Below are 24,772 nucleotides of genomic sequence, written 5' to 3' on the forward strand. Positions count from 1 at the left end.
AAAACATAATAGCCTTTGGCATAAATAATGTTTATTGTAAAAATAAATATAATTTAAAAATAATGAGCAACAAAGGTTTTATTCCCCCCTTTTTAACCATCACCCCCTTTTCTTGTCAATATATATTATAGAAACAGAGAAAAACAGCATAAAAAGAATATGTACTAAAAAGGTAACGGGCTCTCTGGTATCAAAAGAATGAATGAACTAGTAAATCAGAAGCGAACTTGTACTTTTATTAGACCACTAGAAGGAGCTGTGATCTACAAAGATCAGAGCACAGAGATAAATCACAGACAAATATATATATATATATATATATATATATATATATATATATATATATATATATATATATATATATATATATATATATATATATATATATATATATATATATATATATATATATATATATATATATATATATGCATATATATAGCTACTGTCGCATCTAGGTAAATGTTTTAAATCCACCTATAAATGCTAAAATCACAAAAAAAGGACTGAACCCTGGGGATGCATTTACACCGCTATCAAAGGATGAAGATATAGACAATACCAACATGTGCCCTAAATCCTATCAAATTGGCACACCTACTTGAGGGTATGAAATTGAGCTTTATGCAATATATTCAGTCTAATCATTCCTTACTTTCAAACCTATTTTAAGACGGAAGGTTAAAGAACATATTCTGAACACATTTTACAGCATGAAATTCATCTGCACGATGAAAATGATAAAATATCGCCTCTCCTTAAAGGCTTTATGTGTGTTCCACAAAATGGCCGATGCAAAAAGAGACAGGCTGCCTGGTGAAACATGTAAAAGTCACTGTGACAGCCAAAGCATTCAAAAATTAACCAGTCTTCCATCACTAAAGTTATTATTTTTTTCAGTTTTGGGTTTTGTGTCAAAATCAAAAGCCTTTTTTGAATTACTTGTAACTTTCAGGTGGTGTGAATGACCAGCAAGTTTTGGCTGTTTTACTTACACATTCTTTTAATAGATTTCAAAGATTTTTGTAAACTAACTTTTTAGTGCTAAAATCACATTTTGAACTATTAAACTTTCTAGTCTTTGTGAGTTTCTATTGATTCTACCAAAGAAATGCGAACAAGTCGTGCAACAACATATTGGTAAAGAATTTTTATGGATTCTCTGTTGATTTAAACACCGGATCATCACTTGGGATGAGTAGAACTTTTTATGCTGGAATGATTGACTAACTAGATTATAGGGGCGTAATAAAACAAACAAACAAAAAAAAATATATTGCTCTAATATTGAACAAAAATGACGGCAATGAAAACCAATGAAAAAGATGCCAAAGTTCAAATAAACATATCAGACCTTAAAAAAACTCTGTGTGTATATATAGATATTTATATATGCAGTGCATGACGAAGAGATAAGGCAGGCTAGAGAGGTCATCACAACCATCACTGAGGTGATTGGAGTTATTTCAAACATGATGTAACCCCCGAATTTCAGTTCAGTTTAAATCACTTTACTCAGTGCAGATTTGCTTGCATTTTCTGTTTATTTAATAATGTTAGCCTTCTGTTTCATCCTGATGGCCCGGCAGCGCTCAGAAGGTTCTGAAGGCAAATGAGAAAAACAGAAACAGTTAATATATCTATACTGATAATATGATTAAAATAATAAGAAAAAATTGCAAAGCAGTCCAACCATGTAACCAAATGTTGGGTAGGACGGTTGGGAATTAGAGGATCAATGGAAATACAGAAATGTTTACAGAGGCTTACAACAAGCTGGAAGTGAGTTGAAGACTCGATCAGCATTTCAGTGTAAGGATGCTTAGAAAGAATCGAGAACGGGACTGATTCATCAGGGTTATATCCCAGCTCAGTGTACACATTCTCAAGGTTCTAAAGGAATGAAAGAGACAAAAAACATTAGTAGGACAGAAAACTTGATAATAAAGACAATAGAGGCTAAAGAGCATCAAAATGACCTCAAATAAACCACCAAATAAATCAGTAACTAACACCTTAATGGGAGCCTCAAACTGAGCCGATACAGACTGTCTGGTCCCATCCAAATATTTAATGTGACATTTTACAAGACGCGGCACACCATACATGGAGTAACCTTGAAACTGAACCGCAGTTATCTCAGTTATCTCAGCCTTTGGGACAGCGACGTCAGGAAATTATGGCTGAAGCCAGCTTGAACAGAGACTAGGATATCATCGCACACGCTGCAGGGCAAAACATTTTCATGTTTTGGATTGATGATAAATCAACTGAAAACAGCTTGGCACAAAATCTTAACGGAGTATTTGACCTGCCTAACTCACTTCCCCAAGGGACGGTTCTGGAGAGTTTGGACTCCATCTCTGCATCATTAATGCGCCAGTCTCCTCAGTGCTCTTCCACTTTTTACTCTCTAATAATGTAAGGTTTTTTGTTTTTGTTTTTACACATTCATGGTATATCCAAAATCTTTAAAGTTAGTGAAGAAATTCCAACTGTATGTCTGTATTTTTTTTTTTTTACACAACTGGGATTTCTGCATGTTTTACCTGCTTGTTTGTTATGAAATGGTTTTGAAGAGCTTGGGGTAAATACAGTCTAAATCAAACTGGAGATGCTAAATAAGGTCTACATTTGCTACCTAGGTAATTCCTGATAAATTAGATTCTAATGAAAAGTTGTGGTGAAACACTTTTTTCAGACTTAAATATTAGTCATTTGCAAAACAACAACAACAAATAATTCCTAATAGAAAAACCTGTTTGTGTTCTTCCTGACTCAAGCAGCCTGGAGGAAGGGGGGCGCCGCCCTCCATCTTGGTGATTTTGTGGCAAACGACGTTAAGAAGAGCAGAAATCGAAACGTCCTGATCCTTAAAAAAACTGGTAGGTGAAAACAGAGCTTCCTCTTCTTTATAGTCTTCAGTAAACTTGACGGCCGTGAACTCCGTGGTTTCTTCTAAGCTAGGCAGAGACTATATTACAGAACATAAAATAAATGTCAATTTAAAAATATACATTGTTTCTAAAATCATTTCAGCACAAAGGTAATAAGATTTGAGACTAACTAACATAAAGAAAACTAGCATAAAAGTGCGTCTGGGTTGGATTGTATTCACTTTTCTTTCATATACTCACCTTGACGAGAAGGCTCTGTGAAGGCTGCTGGAGATGTTGTCCCAACACGACACTAAGAGCTCTGATAAAACCCTGTTTGGGATTAGGATCGGCTGCAAAGTACTGGAGCATGGACACGTAATCCAGCTGAGGTGGAGAAGAGGTAGGGTCTGCAAACAACTGGAAAAAGAACTACGAGAGAAAAGAAACGCAACAAATATCAGTTATTAAATGTTTCAATCTCCTGCAGGTCTGTTTAGATGAAATTTAAACATTAAAGCTCCTCTAAGTGTGTGTGTAGAAGGCAATATTACATTAACAAAACATGGCAACTGTGTCATTACTTTAAAAGAAAACAGGGCATTACACTCATATATCTTGGAAGTTCACATTTCCACTTCTTTGCAATTGTATTCACACCCAGAGCTGGCCCAAAGCAAAAAGCAAACTAAGCCACTGCGTTAGGCCCCATAACCATCAGGAGTCTCACATCAATGCTCGGATTTTTACACAGACCATAGATCTAAAATGTTTATATTTGTTTATTGAGAATGAGAGTAATATTAAACTTGATTTGACAGTTTCAGCAATTAAACCTTGTGAAAGTACAAACAATAATCTTCATTGTTTGATTGGTGTGTTAACATAGTTACAATCTGAGACGACGAGGTTCAAATTTTCTTTGTGTTTAAGCTCGGTTTGTTCACAAATGCACAAAACTTATTCCAAAAAAAGTAAAAAACAAAGCAACTGGACTTGTTTTCCGTAGTTGAAGACGTTTCGCGCCTCTCCCTGAAGCTTTTCTCATTCCAAAAAGTCGTAAGTAATGTGAGTACCAGCTTTTATACCATCGCCCAACAAAGGTCTTGCAATGGTTTAGATAACATGCAAATTCAAATGACCATGACCATGACCTGGATGACTGAGAATCTTCACCAGCATATTACACGTAATTTAAACTTTTTGCCACACATTGTGTTTGGCATGTCAGCTAGAGGGTTCTCTTCTTGTCTCGTCTGACCGGGCCACCTTCTGCCGCGTTTTCTGTGTCTGTGTTTTATGACATACATCATACAGGACATCTTATGGCTTTCATGGCATCCTTCTTACCAGTGGTTCATAAAGCTGCATTTGTGGTAAGGTAAGATTACACACAGGCGGAATCTACTAATTGGAGGACTTTCCACTTCACAATTATGTGTGGGTTTGTGATATAAAATCCCACCACAGAAAAACAGCAACAAAGTTTTGTCAGTATGCAGCTGAAGCTACAGAAAATATGAAGACGTTTAAGGTACTATATGTTGTTCTTTGATACTGTGAATAATTTTTTTATTGCTATATTTGTTGTTATTGTTTTTTTGATGTTGTATGCCAATCAAATTTCCTTCTGGAATCTAAATAAGGAAGTTGAACTACAGTCGGTTACCTTGCGCAGGCTAGCTAGACGGTTGTAGGGCAGCGGCTCTGAGGGGTCCTCAGGAACATTCTGGACCCTCTCACTGCAAAACCACAACTCTGTCTGTTGATCAATAAAAAGAAACATTGAGCAACCCATAAAACTAATTTCTTACAAATAAACTGAACAGAGTTGAACATGTTTTCAATCACACAAGAACTTTCTGTGACTTAAAATATTGTTTAAATCAACTTGAAGCGTGAATTCAGGATAGATCCGGACCTGCAGAAACTGTCCCTCGTTTAAATATCCCGTGTCGCCAGCGTCCGCTTCCTTAAATTGTCGCAACAGATCCAGCAGCTGTGTTAGAGAGGGAAGTGGCCACGGGAGAGCAGCACTGAGCAGAAAGCGGCGCCAGTCTATCAGCTCATACTCATCGCTTAGCAAAGACACCATCTCTAACAGCTGAGGACAGGAGGGAAGACAATGGAATTTATTGCTCATTCAAAATGAAATTTCCTCTGCATTCATAGCTACATCGAAACACAACCAAAATACAGTATAATATAGTCCAATAAACAAATATCAGGATTAGACGGCTAAAAAGTGAAAGACCAAAAAGGAATCCTTCTGTGCGTTTCATGGACATGCTCATATCAATACCTGCGTTTGATTCAGATCTGTCCAGGCCTCAGGCACGATGTTTCTCCCCAGGCTGTTAGAAACTAAATCTTCAAGAAAGAGAAAGAAAGCCGAGCTGGACATGAGACCTAAAAAGGCAGAAAGAAGGTAAAGGGATTTCTGGGTTAATTAATAATAATAAGAAACTCTGATACGGCTCATTTGGTTTCTGGTGCTCACATGTACCTGAAGGAGCAATCTTGGACAGCTGACAGTGGAGTGATTCCAACTGAGAAACTGTCAGGGTGGATCGATTTGGTTTCTCCACAGGAGCCGGACGGGGGGGAGGAGACACATCTGGAAACAGCTGACAGTCTCCATTCAGATAGAAGTCACAGTCTTCCTATCGTAAAGAAGATGAAAGCTGTCCTCGGATTTTACTTCGCAGTCGCCGAGAATTTAAAATAAGATTCACTGAAAGGTTTTACAAACCATCACCAGCTCGTACTGCAGCTTGGCACCAGCCTCTATGTGTTGGCGAACCACTTCAGACAGCTGATCGATACTAAAAAAAAAAAGAAAAATCAAAACACGGAGAATCTCTTCTGAGCACAATGCATGTATATAAAAAAAAAACACTGTACAGCATCCATAACCCCAAATATATAGGAAAGAATTATATGGTGGAAGGAAAATGGCAAAGGTGTTGTGCATATTTATGTTCACCCCCTCACTCAACATTGCTGTACCAATATTTGATGCAGTCACAACTGCAGATATTTTAGGGGTTTTATCTCTATTAGCTCTGCACAGACGGACCAAGAAATTCTGGCCAATCCTAGAACAATGAAAGTTTAGTGGACATGTCCTATCCTGGCCATTCAGATTGATAATGTGTAGCACTCTCTATTCTGTACATTATCAACCTGGGACTGCTGCTGTCCAATCTGTTTGGGGAAAGGAGCAGAACTCTCCAAGCTGATTGGGTGAAGGGACACTTAGTTCCCAACTACCTATGGTGTTTTTTTTAGTATCAAATTAAAATGTAAGCATCACCGTCATGTGAAACCACAACACAGTAGTCAAGGCACTTCTTGCTGTTCTACTATCAAAGAATAAATCGTGGATTCTTACTAAACAGACGTGATAGCAGCAGCTACACCTGCATCCTCCTGCACTGCCATGTTTGTGTTGGTACGGCTCGTCAGCTCTTGCTTTCGTTGCACCACTATGTCCCGCCTTAAGCCTCAATACTGCAACGTGATTGGCCCGAACCCTTTTTTTGGGTTCTGGACACAAACGGTTGAAGCCGGCGCGGGAAAAGATGGATTCTCGTGTGTTTGTGAACACACAAATACTGCGAGAATTCATCTTGCCGGCAAGCTTAGACATGCCCTGTCTGTCTTGTTGAATTTGAAAGCGTCTCCTTTGTCATTGCTATGTTATATTGTTATTTTCTGTTCCTGGTCTGTTAGTTTAGGTAGGTAAGCAATGTCTTGGTAGGTCTGCACTTGTGTCGTATTCTTTACATTTTCAGATAATGAATTGATGGGCTGCTTTGTGTAGATATATCCAAAATCCCCAAAACAAACTGAAGGTTGTGGTTTTGCTGTAACAACATAAGGACAATTTCAAGCATTGTGAATGCATTTGCAAGTCACTTGTTCAAAAAGTACATAGACGCACAAGGTCCAACCACACCAAACCATACGGGAACAGAGGTTCATACAATCATACCACTTCATTTCTGATAGATAGCGTCTTTGAAACAATTTCTCCATGTTGCCAAAGGTCTCTTGCACTCTGCTTTGCAGGGATTCAACCAGCATCAGACCGTGACCTTTAACTAGCTCAAGGCGAACCTTTGCTGAATTTTCTACAAAACATAGAAACACAAAAACAGGAAAATACCCACAAAATTATTGACTAATAAAACACTCAATACAATGTTAGCATGGAGCATAAGAGCAACCTTACAGTACATGAATAGATACTGACTATCAGATAGTTGGACAGATCGGTGAGTGTGTTTAGGTACATACCCTCATGAGTCAGAGCAGCTATATGTTCTTTACGTATTTTATCTTTAATTTTGTTATCATAGGTCCGCTCTGTAGTTTTCAGAATCTGACTCTGCTCTGGTTCATCAATTGGTTGAGCTAGGAGAACAATTTGGAAACTAAAAGATGCTTAGACAGAAGGCCAAAGGAGAAAATACAATCAGACAGTTATATAGCTTTCCTAAATGGTATTAAATATCATGCCTGGTTGCTTTCCAGGTGGTTGCTGTTCCTTTTTAGCCTTTTTTGCACTTGAAGAGCCCTTCTTTGTTGCGTCCACTTTTTCTTGTATGGTCTCCTGCTCTTTTGTCTCCCTCTCCTGGACTTCTCCTGACACCTACACAGTGAGAGACCATCAAAGGTCACAGCGGAATAGAAGATAGGCAATCTATTGTACGCAGAACAAGGACAAGCTCCTCAGGCTTACTCTCACACCGACACAAAAGGGATTTAGCATGTCTCCGATGGCTTGAACAGCCTGTTCGTAGTCAGCTAGAAGTTTCTCCTGCAACACCTTGAAGAAACAACATAAATGATCATTACCTACAGTGATTACTAATCAGAATAAAGTGTAACAGTAAAACTGACCTTCATAGGTTCTAACGGAGACTCGTCCGCCACCTTAGAGGCGGTTTTTGTTGAGTCAGGCTGCCTAAGAAAGTCAAAAACAATTCACTGAACAATCAGAGTAATTGTCACATTAGATGTGTTAAAATGTTAAGAATTCAGAGGACACTCTGTGTACTGGTGACCCTTGCTTACGGTTTTCTTTTTTTGTCCTTGCTGTCACTCATCTGGTCCTGCACACCACTGCTCAAAGGATCCACACTAACAAAACACATTTTTAAATCAATTTTCATAAAACTTTAGTCACTTTTCATAGAATTTACTGTCTTGTCTTCATTTCTGTAACTAGTGATATGAATGCAATACACAAGTACTGACGCCCAAACCTCTATACACAGTGTCCTGCTGCAACAGCTACGTTATTTGATACAGTCCAGCAAGATTTTATGGGATGGATCAGGACAAAGCCGCATATAATTATGAAGTGTATGGAAAAGGAAACAGCTTGTTCTTCTTTGCAAGATTGTCTGTGGACAGCGATTTTAGTCTCTCCACAAATTCTTTGACTGGGCCATTGATATGAGCATGCTGTGAACTGAATCACTGCATTGCAGCTCTGGCTGTATGCTTATGGCCATTCTTCTGCAGGAAGAAGTTTTGCAGCCTCTTGCATGATTCCCCTGTATTCAGCATCCCTCTTTCAGCCAAATCTGACCGGCTTTCCTCTCCGTATTGAAGAAAAGGATACCCACAGGATGATACTACCACCATCACGGTTCACACTAGGGAACTACAACACATGGCGTACGTATATCATGTTTTTACTCAGCCTGTCATTATGGGTGAATGTCCATATTTAAGTTTGCAGCTGTATCGAACTTGCTGCATCAATGGACTGCTTCATAAACTTCAACGACTTTATCCCTGACCTGTCCGATGGGTTCCTTGGTCTTCATCATGTTTTTTGCTTACTAATGGTAACACTGGATTTTATTTAGGGGCGCACGGGTAATAAATGCATGCCACATTTTCCAATTTTTATTAAACTATTTACCATTTTGCCTTCCCTTCACAATTAAACACTACCTTGTGCTTGTCTAGCACATAAAATCCCACTAAAGCACGGTGACTGTAAGTTGAGAAAATGGGAAAAAGTTCCAGCAGTATGAATACTTTTAAAAGGCAATGTGCTATCAAGGTTCTTACGTGTCGTCCTTATCTTTAGCTCCGGTTGGCTGCAGCACAGAGATATAGATCGCTTTGGAGAAGGGCACAAGCGGTACTTTTTTGTGCATGCTCCAGTAGTAGAGCCTCAGAGTGCAGAACGTTTCACGGAAACGGCTCAGCTCTACCTGTATGAGACAACAAAGCCGGCGCTGAGATTCCAACATCTCTGCAACAACAAAACTAGAAACGGCAAACAAACAAAACAAAAAAATCACTCAACCAAGCAGTTCCACAGATTTGAGCAAGTTACCTGTATTATCATGGAGTGGTGGTTGATGAGCATAGCTGCCTGCTCCTCCAGCCACCTATCACACATGAGAGCCTTCCTCTCCTGCTCATCTTCCTCTCTGTGCTTGTCAGTAATATCCCACAGCCGTTCCTGCAGTTCCTGGATACACATCAGATCCACTCTGTTTTTTTTTTTCATTTTATTTATTGTTTATTATAGCAAACACATAACCAGTTTATTACTTTTGCATCGCAGTACAGTATATCGCAAAGGACTCTTACATCCATCCTCAGATGAAGCTCTGCTTTGGTCTCCTCGTCTTTTCTCATATCGTCTGGTACGCTGTTGAAGTCCTTCTGCCACTGAGAAACTAACTCCTGCTTCAAGTCAGGAGAACCGAGATAATGGCTGTATCGTTCTCTAAACAGGCATCACAATTTACAATAAAATTAGAAAAATCCATATTAATTGCAAAAAAAAAAGCCCTCTTAATATACACTTTAACAAGCCCTCTATGCCCTAACATTGGAACATATAACCTGTGTCCCTTACTTATGTTAAACAACCAGGAGGTAAACTTTTACCTCCTGAACTCAGCTGCTCGCATCATAACAAGAACTCCCGCTATCCACCACATCACTCCGGTCCTCCAACAGCTCCACTGGCTCCAGTTCCGCATTCAATACAAAATTCTCATGGTGACATTCAAGGCCCTTCACCACCTTGCCCCCCCCCCCCCATATCTGTCAGGCCTCCTACATATTCCCACCCCCTCCGGTGCTCTTAGATCCTCATCTGCTTTACACCTGTCTGTCCCTTCCACCCGTCTCACCACCATGGGGAGCAGAGCATTCGGTCGCTCTGCCCCCCGCCTCTGGAACTCTCTACCACCCCTACTTAGAAACACGGACTCACTTCTCCATTTTAAATCACAACTCAAAACTCATCTATTTAAGATTGCCTATTCTCTTTAATTACCAATTTCCATGTCCCAGCCTCTGTATTTTTTAAATGTTTCTTGTTTTGATTTTGTTTCTGACATTCTATTTTTTATCCTTTTCTACGGTGACCTTGAGTGTCCAGAAAGGGGCCTTTTAAATAAAATGTATTATTATTATTATTATTATTATTATTATTATTATTATTATTATTATTATTATTATAAAATTCAATCTCAAAAGTGCAATCTAGAAACAAGAGAACAAAGACGTGCAACAAGCTGTTGCTGGCTGGAAGTGTAGCCAAAAGTGTTTGCTTTTGAATTTGGAACAAAAAAAAAAAAAAAAAGAGCTGGAACATTTTATACATAGGGCACCTGATGTTTAGAGGGTAACTCTATTAACCAGAAGGATGAAGGTAATACCTGACGTTGAAAAGGTGACGATCCACAAAAGTGAGCTGTAAACGCAGCTGCTGCATTATTTGCTTTATATTGTTTACATATGACTGACAGGCGTTGTCCCAGTGAGAACACAGGTTTTCTGGTACATTCTGGGGAAATATGAATATCAATTACCTCGCACATAAAATACAGATAATAAACTAGAAGTGTTCCAGAAAAGTATAAAAGACGGGGCATATCCTACTGGAGGCAGAGGTTCATTTACGAAGGGATGTCTAACTGAGCCTGAGGTCGAGACAGCAGAGTCAGGTCGGACCATGTTGCCTCCAGTGGAGCCCTCAACAGACACAGAGGAGGGTGACACATTTGCAGAATGGCCTGTTCATCAAATAAGAAATGGATAAAATAACAATCATTAAGTGTGATTAGAGAACACCTGATCAGATCTTAACAAGTGTGTTTAGATCAAAATTAAAATCTCACCTAGGTCTTTTTCCTTCTTAATGCTGGAGCTGGACCCTACAGGACTTGTGTCCAGAGCATTTGTACTGCCTAACAATGTATCTTCAACGAGAGGATCAACAGGAGCTGATGAGGGAATGACAACGGCATGATTACTGTGTTCCTTCTCAGTATAAATGTTTGGCAATTACAGATATACATTAATGTGTTTTTCACTTAAACATAAAAAATCTTAGTGTCTAAAAATAGGAAGGTTTCTTCAAATTAAAATATTTTGTATATATAAGTAAAGTATAATATAATATTTTATTGTAATTAGGAAGAACTTATTCTAACAGTTAAACATTAGTGCAAAGACAGCAAAAAAGTCACCTTCTTGCTTTTTTTTAATAATAGCCTGCAGGACAGACTCCACCGCGCTGTACAGCTCCCCCTCTTCCACATCAGCGTCGAGACGAACCAAAATGTTCTGCTTTGCACCAAACCACTTTTCTAGCTCTGGCCAGGCATCCCGAAAAGCTGCAACCCTTTAAGATGAAATCGAGTTAAAACCATGAGATGACAGCCATGCAGGAAAGGGAATTTAATCCAGCTGTGTTGCTGCCTGGTCACATCGTATTACCTGTGCGTAATCTGTGCAGAATGCACGGTGCTGTCTGTGTGTGGGGACTCTGCAGCAGAAGAAGTATCTTTAGATGGTTTGGGAAGAAAAATGACCAGAGTGGCAAAAAAAACAACTTTACTTTTATCTCCTTCATAACACAAAGCGTGCAGCCCTGATCACAGTCTCATACCTGTAGGGCTGTATGCCCGTCTAACCACACTCTCATCAGGTATGTCCAGCAAGAGAGCCAAGTCCAGCATAGGTGGATGAGGTGGTAGAGGACTGAGCAGATCTGGATCAGCACCTGTTTCTGTCGTGTTGCTCACACAGTCACCCTCTTCCTCCACAGACCCACCCAAAGCCTTCTCCAGCATATGGGCCTGACTGATGTCAAGTGGAAAGCCATCTAGGATCCAACCTGACTGAGGAGGGACCTGACTAATGAGAAGAAATGAGCTGCTTCAGTGTTTGAGAGCTTGATGTTTATCTGCATCAAGATAATTCTGCCATTTAGTCCAATTCTATACAATGCAACACAAGCCCCATTTATAACATACACTACAAGTAGGACAATTTAGCTGACTAAAATCCTGTAAATTGCATTTAACAGATCATGTTGCAGTATTACCTGATTGCTTCTATTAACATGTCCACTATGAGCTCGTTCGGAACGACGTTTCCTTTTCTCATCTCCTTCACTGCTGCTGCTCCCGACGTTGCAAGCGTGGGCAGCTGCACATGCACATCACAGAAAGCGAAAGTTTATATTTTTCATTACAAACAGATGTTAGGTCAGAATGAAAATGCCTATAATGCATTCCTTTGAGTCTTGGCACTCTCAAAGTCTGTCATGTTGTTACTAAAAGAAAAATCCTCAGAACAGCAGAGAATTCTATACAAAGAGTCTGATATATGAGGGGAGAGAAAAATGAGGCAGCGAATTAGAAATACATTCTCAGCACCCCTGAACACTCACTTTGTTACTACATTCTTGTTCTTCTTCTTGTTTGTTAAGCTCTGAGAAAGAAATACAAACATAATAACAGTAAATTAACAGATTCACTAGCAATCATGAACATTTTGCTACAATCCCAGCAGGCAAAAGAATTTATACTCCTTGAACCTTTTCACATTTCTTGAAAGTGAAAGTCTATCAGACAGGGGTGAGACCCGCCATGATAAATTATTTAGAGACAGTGGCACTGTCTCTAAAAATAAAGGAGGCCAAGCTGAAGGTGGCAGAGCTGAAGATGCTGAGATTTTCACTGGATGTGGCCAAGACACACGGGATTAGAAAGGAGCAGATCAGAGGAACAGATGGGATTGGGCCGTTTGAGATGAGGAAACGTTGAGGTGGTTTGGACATGTTCTGACAAGAGCTAGTGGAGGCATTGGAAAAAATATGTAAGAGACAGAGCTGCTGGGAAGGAGGAAAAAAAATACCTTAGAGAACATTCATGGACATAGAGAAAGAGAAGATGGAGATTGTTGGTGCAACAGTTGAACGGGCAAAAGATAGAGTGAACTGGAGGCAGGTGAGTCACTCTGGTGACCCATGAGAGGAATAGCTGAAAGAACATATTCTACTGATTGATGTGTTTGTTTTATACAGCCCAACACAAAGTACGGTGATATTAAAGTATCCTGATAGCGTGATGCTGTCTCCTCTGTTTTACAGCAGGATTGGGTTGTTTTCTACCCCAAAGATTGTTTGACATGACCAAAATGTTTAGTATTAGCCTCATCTGACCAAAGCACACGTTTCCCTTGTCTTCTATGACACAGGAAACATGTCCATCCACACACATTGACTATTTTCAATTGTAGTTAAACATTGAAGACATTTAGTTCCACTGGATTTTATTTAGGAGAAATAGAATAAAAGGAGATTGGATACAGTCAGGCTACACTTTTCAGATCATGATTTGCAAAAACAAAACCTGAAAACCATCTTGCTTCCACTTCACTATTGTGCACTTCTTCATGTTGTACTATCACATAAACACGTTTAAAACAAATTCCGGTTTGTGGTTGTAAGGCGACAGAATTGCTCAAAAGGGTTCAAGGGTATAAATACTTTTACAAGGAAGTGCACACAACAAAATAAAACTGAACCATGACCGCTTCAATAAACCACCTGGCTGCAACAATGCAGAAGATGTGTGCAGCGCCTCGCTGTCCTTCTCCCCCTGCTCATATGTGATCTATATTTTTTGAGAAAAAAAAATAATTTTATGTATAAGTTTTAAATATTGAACTAAGATCAGTGACAACATTTAGTGTTAAAATGAGTTGTAGGTTAAGTTGGTGCTCACACAGTATAATTTACCTCCTCTTCATCTTTAAAAGCCCTCAGGGCCTCATCGATCAGTGTGTCAGTCGACAACACACGGATGCCAAGTGCTGAAGGACAAGAGTAAGCATACAAAACCTCAACTTTAATGAATTTCAACAATTCCAGAGGATATGAAATCAAAAAGCACCAAACAATTTGAATGTGTGAACTTCTTTTTTTATAGCTCAGATTTTGTAATCAGATTTTTTATTTTTTTTTTACCTTCACCAATCTTGGCCAGACAGCTGGTCTTCCCCGAGCAGAACTTGCTCAGGACGCAGGCCTTGATGCGAAATTGAGAAAATGAGGGAGCGGACGATTCCACAGTGGGTGGGTGGGCAATTTTTCTAAGTCGTTGGAGAACATGTGCAAGAATGATGTTGGTGCTCGGAGGTAATTTTGTCTCCCCTGAATCCGTCGGCCACGCCCACTCACCGACCATATTCTTAAACATAAAGCAGATTTGAAAACTAAAAGCTTTTGTTAAATGGTGTTAAAGAAACAAGCTGTGAGTCGCCTTCGGCAAAAAAAAAACACACACCGGCTGCGTTTAAAAGTAGCGCAGAAGAGTTTTAGACTCACAGTGTATTCATTATAGTCCAGGTTGTTGAGTATCTCCTGTTTCTTAAGTTCTGAGGGGTTTGTTGACAAGAAGAATCCAGACTCCGGCTCAGAGTTTCTTGGCTCATAAAGAGGAACACCTCTAAGGAACAATTCCTTCAACTCTTTACTCTTCTTCTCTGGAAGGAGACTGGAACTGGACCGCAAAACAAATGTCAAGGGGCAAATTTAAACTTCAAATTGTGGTGAAAACTAGACCTGAAAATAGCTCTATGTTTATAAATTACTGGACAACAATTTTTTTTTTTTTTTTTTTATTGTACCATCTGATTAGATTATTTTACTCTACAGTTTGAAATAGAAGTAAAACGTAGTAATTAAAATGTCATGTTTTAAAGAGTGAAAATCTAAACTACCTAACAGCAGGTTAATGTTACAAAGTGAATATGGAGCTGGTCTTTGTGGGGCAGTATTATGGCATATACATGGAAATTTAAAACACATAAACTGACATGTTTGCTTTATTAAAAACAGAAACCCATCACAGTCACAAGCATAACGCTTATTTATAGTTTGTTTTGTGTTTTTAGAGACATTTACTAAATCCAAACAAAGAATTAACCTGCAAAACTGAGTAGTAGTTTTTGGGCTGACAATCTTATTGGATATATTATTATTGGCTGACAAGGATACCTGTAGGATTTGAACTTTTTCTTGGTAGGTTGCATCTTTCAGATCATGCAGTTGCAAAAGCAGAAATATTTATTCACCTCTGTTGTAACACCAAAAATTATTTTGTTTTATTATCAGACTATAAAGTACATTTTTAAAAAAGGTAGCCCGCAATCAAAACTTATAATACAATCACGTCTCTTATACATTTCTATAAGTTACTTACCTCCCTGTGGACAGGCGATATTCTCCGACTTGGGTTGCCAAGTCCACTATCTGTCCTAAAATGTCAGAGCAGGTAGCCACGTGCTTCTCGTGTCTGGTCTGAGCGCGCTCGGCCGCTAACCTGTTGCATAACTCAAGCTCCTTTTTGATCTCTTCTTCTCGAGCCAATTTAGCCTGCTGAGCCAGAACCTACACCAGGCCCAGGCAAAGGGAAGGAATTAGTGGAGAAAGCACAGCAAAGTCATCCTATTGCTGTTGGAACCAATTTATACAATAATCTTAATATTCAAGTAAGCTTGCATTAGTCATTATTTCATTACACTGCTATAGTAAAATGTGTAGTTTTCTATAAATAGCAATGAGGCCACACACAGAAAGCATCGTTCTCACCGCCTCTCTGTTCAGAGCTTGCAGAAAGTCCCTTTCTCTCTGCTGCTGGTACTGCTGCTCCCTGAACAGCCGATTCTCCACAATCACCTCCTTCTGCCTACGTATCTGCATCAGCTGCTCAGCCAGACGCTGCTCTTGTTGCGACTGACGCATCATACGACGCACAAGCAGGTCTTCGAGCTGCATCTCCTGAAGCAGCGGGAGTGAGTTAGTTAACCGGTGTGGGTTTGAAATGATAGACAATATATGACAAGGTAAGTGATGATTTCTAGGCTTTGTTCAAACAAATCCACTTTAAGACCACAGCTCTCTTTGGGGGGGGGGGGGTTTCAACTGTGACCCAATAGTCACAGTTGACCCCCTTACAGATTACTCCTCCAATAGGAGGAGTAATCGTTTCGTTATTTTGAAAGTTGAGGGTTCAGTTCCAGCTTCTTCCTGGGCAAAGGTGGCGCAGATTTTAGAGAGTTTGTCCAGCAATTGGCGGGTTGCTGGTTTGATCCCCTGCTCTGACTGGCTCTGTCGTTGTGTCCTTGGGCAAGACACTTCATCTGCATTGCCTGGTGGCGGTGGTCAGAGGGCCTGGTGGGGCTGGTGTATGGCTGCCTCGCCTCTGTCAGTCTGCCCCAGGGCAGCTGTGGCTACTAACATAGCTCACCACCGTCAAGGTGTGAATGTGTGAATGACTGACTGTAGCGTGAAGCGCTTTGGATGTTGTCGAGACTAGTTAAAGCACTATACAAGTACAAACCATTTACCATTATTCCTGTCACATGTCTACATACCCGAGTGTATGCATATGTGTGTGTTGGGGAGTGTCATTATGGCTAGAAAAGCGTTATAAATACAGTGAGAGTCTTCCTGTTACAAAGTTTTACCTGCTGCGCTTCATGAGCTTTGGACTGCTCCAACAGAAAACTGTCTACTCTTTTTTGTCCTTCCTCTCGAGCCACAGCGTTCTCCTTCAGCCGCTGTCGGATCCCCTGGATATACTTGCTATTGGATTGTAGGATCGGTTTATTTTTGCTTCCAGGGACTCCACTGCCCGGTTTGATGCCACCAAAAGAAGAATCTGCAGGGATGAGTGGATCACTGGAGCTGAAAATTATGAATGTAAAAAAAAAAAAAAAGGAAAGTGTATAATTTCACAAACACAACTATTTAAATACTTCAGGATTAAATAAATACAATATCGTCTTGTTGAAAATTTCAATTGTTGCGTACCTCGATAGGGAGCCAAAACCAGAAGTAACACGTTTATGCCGTTTCGCCTCAAATGCAGCAATTTCGGATTGGACAAACTGTACATGCAGGACAGGAAACGCAGAATAATTATACCAGAAATCTGCTCTCATCAGAAAGCATTCCTTTTGTGACATGAAAACAAAGATCATGCAAATGTTTGCATTTTGGTCAAACCCGAGCTTCCTTGTCTTTGAGCTTCCTTCTGCTGGGATTTAAACTGCAGGACGGTTGCTTTAAAAGCTTAGTATTGTTATCAGGAAAATCCTTGTGCTCCTCAAGATCAACCTGCAAAAACAAATGCCCCCACATCACGATAGCAGCATTATTCAGCACCTAATGCATTTTCCCACAAACATTGGCCTATTTGGGTTAAACTGAAAAGAAGTGCACCCGTAATGTACTTTATTTTCCAAATTTTTGGGTACCTTCCCATTCTTTTCCATCCTTTTCTCATTGTGGACTTTAAGCGGCTGCTTTTGACGAATGGGTTGGGTCACTTCGGGCAAATAGTTCGTATGTTGGCTTTTAGCTGCGTACTGCTGACCAGTTTTCTGGAGGTTTTTATCTGCATTGGGTTTCACCACCTGAGGAAGGTGCTGTATAAAAGGAAAGAGACTTTTAACAGGTTTATTTCACAATTTCATTTATTAAGCTAATTATTTTAGGCTCAAATTAAAAGCGAAGAGTTATACAAACAACTGACTATTGGTAAAGAGCGAGACTCTTTTTCCTTTTTGTGCACCTTAGCCCGAACTGTGGGCTGCATCACTGTCCGGTTGGCTCCTGTACTCCTCTTCCATTCTAGAGCGACATGGAGCTGGTGAAGAAGGTTTGTGGCGACACCCGGCTTCTCCTGCATCAGGTCTCGAGCTGTGTTCTTATCGAAGAAGACCCCCAGTAGCTGAAGACTTGGCTCAAGCCGGGAAAAGTTACTGAGTTTGGAGACGGGGGTACTAAAATAAAAATAAGGAATCATCTTTAATAATTGTTGAACACTTTTGATTTGTTGGCAAACAGTACGACGGTATTGGATCTGAAACTTTGGATTTAGTACTTGTAAATGTTTACTTTATTGCTTTAAAAAAAATCTGGACTACTTTTGATCACCCAGTTCAAAATCTTAAATACGTAGAATGGTCAAACTTGGGCCAAATAATTCTTTGGTGCTGAATTTTTCTTCATATTAAAGTTTTTAAATAGTGCAGTCTTTTTCAGAAGACGTCCACAACACAGACCTTTAATCTTTATATAAATATAAAATTATTAAATCCAGATCTGACATGTTACAAGTTTTAAAAACATTTAAAAAATCTAATTTTCCTTTTGTTCTCACAAACAGAAATAAATACTTTAACAAATAAAAAATGCCTAATTTCAATAATTTGTTTTTATAACAGAATTACATAGTCTAGGTCAGGAGTGTCAAACATACGGCCCGCCGAACAATTTAGTCCGGCCCGGTGGCTAAATGCATTATCATTATTCAACAACAACAACAAAAAAAAAAAAAAAATATCCAGTGTCCTGTCTGGCAATGTGGCAATAAGAATTGTTGTCTTAATCCAAAAACAGCCCAACAGATTTGACTTTCCCAAGTGGAGCAGTACTGCTTTTGCCATAGTGCTCTGCTTGATTTATGAATGTGCATAGTTTTATTATGATTCATGCGGGGAATATCTCAAATAATATAGAGATATTACAATGGGAAAATAGGAGAGGAAAGGAAGAACAAGAAGAAAAAAAGAAAAGGTGAAAGAAAGAGGAGATAAAAGGAAGAGAATGATAAAACAATTATTGAAAAAAACATGTACTTTGTTTAATTGAAAATCTGCAGTTCCCACAATGTCCACCAGGGGCGCTGTGTTTTAATCAGCAGATGGTAGCACTGAGCTTCAGATGTGGAATATTGATTTTAAATAATTTCTTAATTTTTATCTGTTTGATGTATTTTGTCATGTAGGACAGTGTTTTTAAGTTCCAAAAATGTGAATAAATGTTTTTTCAACATTGTACAATCACTGTGATCAGTTCTTATGCATAATGCACAAATAAATGTTTAACTGAGTAAAAGTATCGTTGAAATTGCACATACTTTTCTTAAAAACGCTGAGGTTATTCATAATATATTGTGTAAAAGTGAAATTCATTTAATATAAAAATCAACAACAAGTCGACTTTTATTACTTCTATTTAATCTTGCAATGAGTTTACTCGTGTGGCCCTCTTGAGATCAGATTAAGCTGTAAGCGGCCCCTAAACCAAAATGAGTTTGACACTCCTGGTCTAGGTCTTCGTCTCCGTGAACACACCATATGCATGCACGGTAAAACATCTGATGCTTCTTTTCTGTAGGCACAAGAAGCTGGTGAGATACGACGAAAAAAAATCCGACCCTTCAAAGAAATATACAACCTGAGCTAGAAATGGTATGGATGGGATCATTAAAATGGTCCAGTCAAAACCTAATTCGGATTAAGAATCTGTGGCAGGACTTAGAAAAGTTTGCTTACAGATGCTTTTCGAACCGATCAGACTCAGCATGAAGCAGTTTATCAAATAATGGGTAGAAATGTCCACTTCTACATGGGCAAAGCTGCTATAGAGCTGCTAGAAACAACAAAATGTTTTTTTCTACAAAGTATTGAGTTTGAGAGTCTAAACACAGATGCATGCCACACTTTTCAGATTTTTAAAAGTAAAAACAAATACTTTTTCCTTCCACTTAACATCATGCTTTATTTTGTTTGTTTATCACCTAAAATCCCAATAAAATGAAGTTTGTGGTTCTGACGTGACCAAATGTGAAAACACTGTACCTGTATCACAGATATGGGTAAACTTACTCGTTTTTCAAAAACATGTTAAAATCCTCCTGCATCTGATATTTATGAAGAATCTCTCCAAAAAGGTAGCCATTGGAGAAATCCTTGGCAAAGTTCCCGGGGTCTGAGAATGTAGACAAGCAATCGGGTTTAGAAGCGCTAAGCGACGATAAACTGGAGTCAAGAAAGTTCTGGCCACAGTCTGTCGCGTTAGCCTTAGCCTAATTAAGCTAGCTCGACGAGGAATATTTTCTGTTACACTTACCCACAGATTCAGAGAGCCCGACTTCATGGTTCAGCCACCTGCTCAAGATATCTGACATCGTCTTACACGAATGAACCTCACTTTACGAGGAGAATTGCCTTATTATTTAGATGATATCGGCAGAAACAGAAACACCGTTAGGAAGCTTCAAATGTACCTTGTTGCCATGGAGATATAAAACACGTGTTATGGAGTCTCGAATAAAATCTGTGTGTGTGTGTGTATGTGCGCGCATTATATATATATATATATATATATATATATATATATATATATATATATATATATATATATATATATATATATATATATATATTGAATTTGACTTTGTAAAGTGCCTTGAAACAATGAACAATGAACAGTGATCAAAAACAATGAACATATAGTTATTTTGTTTATCATTGAATCAGAAGCGGCAACACAGATTTGTGTGTGTCACTATGTATGTAAATAAGACAGCATATGCCCATCCCTATTTCTTTTGTATTTTTTTTTTGTATCCTTTTTGATCCATTGTATATATGAAGATTCACTGTATATAACTGAATGCACCTTTCCTACTCTGCACCTTCTTGTATGAACCGATGTGGCGAGTGAATTTCTCTATTGTGAGATCAATAAAGCCTATTTTATCTTATCTTAAATACAGTGCACTTCACATGGATGAGTGCACCACATTGCTCAATATCAAATAGCATCACTTTTTGCATCTAAAACAATGTTTTACATAGTCCGATCTAGATTTTATACTTAGAATCTATTAGAATGAGAGGGTGGGTCAACAACTCTGAAAAGTGAGATGTTTATTCACAAAACACAGAAATCAGACACACAGAAAAAACCAAGCAACACTGACAGTGACAAATCTTCTGAGAAACAAGATGGCAACTTGTGGTATTGATGTGTACATTTACACATTCACTCGGAAACATATTGTTCCTTGCTCAGGTGTTTAATAAAATAATCTGCAATATACTCTACATTTTACAGAAATCCCAGGATAATTATTTTTTTTACAGATAACATTTAACTCATGTTATCATGCAATGTGTTAGTGTTTAAAGCACAAGGTAACAAAAAAAAGACAAGAATTTTAAAGGTTTGCAAAGCCACCGTTGTGTATGTACAATTTATGCAGCATGCATCAAGTTCACAAAACCGTTGAACTAATATTACCTAGATGTTAAATAGCAAGTATACCCTGCATATCTTTTCCACAGAGATGACAGTTTCTGATGAATGATAAAAAAAACATGTCAGAAAGAAAAATGATATGCAAGAGCTATCGTGTATCAATGCAGGCTCTTTACACCATCTCGGGTAAAAGGAGTCTGTGATATGATAATAGAAAGAAAGTCAAGGTATCGGGTATACAGTTTTAATTCAATTTATATGTTTGCTTTTTTATTTGTTTAAAAAATCTCATGTTTCATCACATAAAAAAATGATTGAACTCAAATACATCTGATAAAACGTCATCATTTCTTGTTATAAGGAAATAAAAAGTCAAAGCAATTACACTTGCATATAAACATTTTACAGAAATCAAAAGGTGCCATTTAAATTAAACCAATCCTGTAACAATCTTTGATGACACACTTTAAATAATATCATCAGCCAATTTTGCACACTCATATCTAAATGTGTTATTTGCATCATCTTAACACGCCAAAGAAAATGACATAATTTTCTCTGTTGTAAGAAAAAAAAAAACTGGCTGATGGGCCACCAATATCAGCTCAGCTGTAAAAACATTAATTAGTATTTTTAAGTCACAGTACTTTTTGTAAAAGCTTGTTGGCTGGAGGGACTAAAGTAATACACAAGTGTCAGTAGAAGAGAACACCATTATGACTCAAAAAGATGATTTATTGAGCAATCCAGGGTAATTGAGAAGCATCAGCTAAAGTATAAACATTCCCCACTGCTACCTTTGCAAGGCCTCACATAAGGGGCATCTTTACCAAATAGTCTCTTTAAAGGCCAAATATATTTCTGAGCCAGGGAACCAGAAAACAGCCTTATGTGTAAATAAATCTTTATAAGAAGCAGACTGGGCTCACCACAGAAATCCATTCAAAGGGTGCTGGTTTGTCAGATCTTTATGCTACTGCACTCAGACATTTCTCCCGGCCTATTCGTCCTTACTGGATAAATCACCATACTCTTATTCAAATTCAAAAACTTAAGATATGACCTGCGGACCTGGTGTTGTTGCTATTGGTTTGGATAACCTCTGTATTTCTAATACTGAAGATTGGGTTGGTTTCCAAAATAATAGAACTTACAGCTGCCTTTTGCACGCTTTTTTTCTTTTCTTTTGAAGCTTTTCTACTTTAGATTCCCGTAACATGAAAAAGTGGATAACAACCAGGAACTACAACTCAAGGCTGAAAAAAAATCTATATTTGCGCCTTAATATAGATGTTCTGTTGTAATTCCAAAGTTATTTTTCTGACTGTTTATTTTCTGGTACCCAAAAGCCAAATAACAATTTAGAACCTCGTTTTATAATATATAGTTTCCCTCTGGTCCCTTTTCCCCCTTACTATAAAAAAAAAACAAGAAAAAAAAAACCATAGAAAGTGGCTTTATGCGTTTATAAGACAACAGACATATGATGTAGAGTAGTTTAAAATCAAACAAGGATTTCACATAAAAATTAAAAAAATAATAATAATAATTCTACATTTAAACTCCAGTAGGATCTGTAAGTCCATACAGTGCATTTTGGATCAGTTGTACATTGCATTACATACACTTTGGGATAAGGCAGTAGAAGGGGAAATGACGCAAATTCTTGGAAGCATTACACCTGTCGAAAAATAAAATAAAAAATAAAACTCCGTGTGCAGCACGTTAATTGTCTTAATACTTGGAAAAACCTTTAATTCCCATAATCATCTCAATAATGCACAGCGTAGCTCTAAAACAAGACACTGACCTGAAATTAAATGTGTTTAACAAAATAAACTGTACTGGTCATGGAAGACAAAACGAAAACTCTCACTGGTAACAATAGTTTGCTCAGTAAACGACGTCAGTTTAGATTAATACTCTAGCTTATTTTAGTGTCTATCTGAAGGATTCAACCCCCACATATGTCCAGCCCACAGCAGAAAGCGGCACGTCTTTATAAGTGCATCTTTAACAGCTCAAACAGTAATGTTTTTTTTTAAATCTATATAATGGAAGCTACTTCAGTGCTGTGTTTTTTTCTGTTAAAGCCCCTTGACGTATTTTTTTTTTTCAGTAACTCATCAGTTGACAGCAGAAAAAGACATTTAGTAGCACCTCTGGTAAAGATGTGTAAACATCCATAGATAAATTAATACTTTTACTTTTTCAAATTAAGTTAAAGACAACCTTAATTTGAAGTACAACATTGGGCTTGTTAAATTTACTGATGTGAAAATTAGTGTATCCGTTAATTAATATAGAGTTAGTTTTTTTCTATGTTGATCTGGGTCGAGAAATTTTTAATTATGCTTTAGATTTAAAAAAAAAAGTTGGAGCATAGTATGTAATATAAACACACAAAATGCTGTTTTATTAAAATCTCATGAATCAACATTCTTTTCCCAATTAAACATTAAACTTCAAACATTTAAGCTATGAAATTATAGTTTTTTTGTTGTTTTTTTTAGAAACAAATAAGATAAATTTGCATTTAGTGGCAACAACACGTCTAACAAGCAGTTAGAATTAAACAGTATGACAATTAAACCGCATGAGGAGCATTTTGCAACCACAGTGCCTTGTAAAAGTATTCTCATCAGACCATGAAGACCAAGGAGCTCTCCAAACAAGTCAGGGACAAAGTTGTTGAGAGGTACAAGTCGGGATGGAGTTATAAAACATTATCTAAGTCTTTAATGTTTCCCCAGAGCCCCATCAAATCCAATTATCCAGCATCAAATCTTAAAATGGAAAGCACCTGGTACCCCAACAAACCCGCTCACCAAAGCTCACAGACCAGGCATTAATCAGAGAGGAAGCACAGGCATCAAGGATAACCCTGAAGGAGCTGCAGAGATCCACAGCAGAGACTGGGTCTGTCCATAGGACCACAATAAGACATCCCTGCAACACCGTTTATCGTGACATCCACAGATGCAGGATTAAGCTCTATTATTCAAATAAGAAGCTTCGTCTGATCATCATCAAGCATCGCTGCTGTCTTCTCAGAACTGAAGCTCGTTCATAGTACAACTGGATGAAACGTATGCCCAACCATCACACTAAAAATTACCATCTTTTTTTTCTCTAAATTTTCTACAATTTCTTAAATTTTTCGACTGTTAACTTTGTTTCATTGGGATTTAAATGTTGGTTTATGAGTTTTAGAAATAACTGTATTCTATTTTTAACAGTTTACACAATGTCCACCTTTTTTAAAGCCGGGGTGGTAATAACCCACGACTAACAGGCTATTTACCTTAGCCACTCTTAAAAATGGGAAAGATAAGAAAGAACACCATTCAGGTGGGGCAGATGTGTGCTAATAAGGGATCTGCTACAAGGGGAAAGAAAAGCTACTCACCTAAACTTAACAACGTATACAGAGCTACAATTTCTTCAAAAATGATTATGCTATTGTGATAGAAGATGGATTTATAAAAAAAAAAAA

The 24,772-nt window shown here is 38.2% G+C and overlaps 1 protein-coding gene across 1 annotated transcript; it reads right to left on the bottom strand.

The window, feature by feature from the left end:
* Positions 1-1,525: 1,525 nt before the first annotated feature.
* spef2 (sperm flagellar 2) lies at positions 1,526-20,321 on the bottom strand. The gene is made up of 39 exons (XM_021320249.2): positions 20,143-20,321; positions 19,899-20,001; positions 17,759-18,008; positions 17,481-17,651; positions 17,230-17,340; positions 17,035-17,111; positions 16,689-16,908; positions 15,811-15,999; positions 15,422-15,609; positions 14,545-14,719; positions 14,185-14,407; positions 13,957-14,030; positions 13,765-13,831; positions 12,604-12,644; positions 12,256-12,359; positions 11,818-12,065; positions 11,646-11,712; positions 11,396-11,550; positions 11,045-11,149; positions 10,806-10,939; positions 10,583-10,710; positions 9,501-9,639; positions 9,241-9,378; positions 8,970-9,115; positions 7,959-8,024; positions 7,785-7,848; positions 7,624-7,710; positions 7,401-7,533; positions 7,179-7,295; positions 6,874-7,012; positions 5,629-5,701; positions 5,383-5,539; positions 5,179-5,285; positions 4,798-4,980; positions 4,546-4,638; positions 3,138-3,308; positions 2,759-2,974; positions 1,771-1,893; positions 1,526-1,602 (listed from the first exon to the last, which is right to left on the bottom strand). Exons 1-39 carry the CDS (start codon positions 20,198-20,200, stop codon positions 1,570-1,572), a joined length of 5,073 nt encoding a protein of 1,690 aa, XP_021175924.2. The 5' UTR covers positions 20,201-20,321; the 3' UTR covers positions 1,526-1,569.
* Positions 20,322-24,772: the final 4,451 nt, after the last annotated feature.

Source organism: Fundulus heteroclitus, chromosome 12 (genome assembly GCF_011125445.2).
Source record: "Fundulus heteroclitus isolate FHET01 chromosome 12, MU-UCD_Fhet_4.1, whole genome shotgun sequence".
In the NCBI taxonomy this organism is placed as follows: Eukaryota; Metazoa; Chordata; class Actinopteri; order Cyprinodontiformes; family Fundulidae; genus Fundulus; species Fundulus heteroclitus.

Excerpts from the sequence above, each read along its gene's own strand:
- spef2 (XM_021320249.2), bottom strand. The coding sequence starts at position 20,200 with ATGTCAGATATCTTGAGCAGGTGGCTGAACCATGAAGTCGGGCTCTCT. Across the intron at positions 9,379-9,500 it reads AGCTTCATCTGAGGATGGAT|GAACTGCAGGAACGGCTGTG; the intron begins GTAAGAGTCCTT and ends ATGTGTATCCAG. Across the intron at positions 7,711-7,784 it reads CTCCGTTAGAACCTATGAAG|GTGTTGCAGGAGAAACTTCT; the intron begins GTCAGTTTTACT and ends TGTTTCTTCAAG.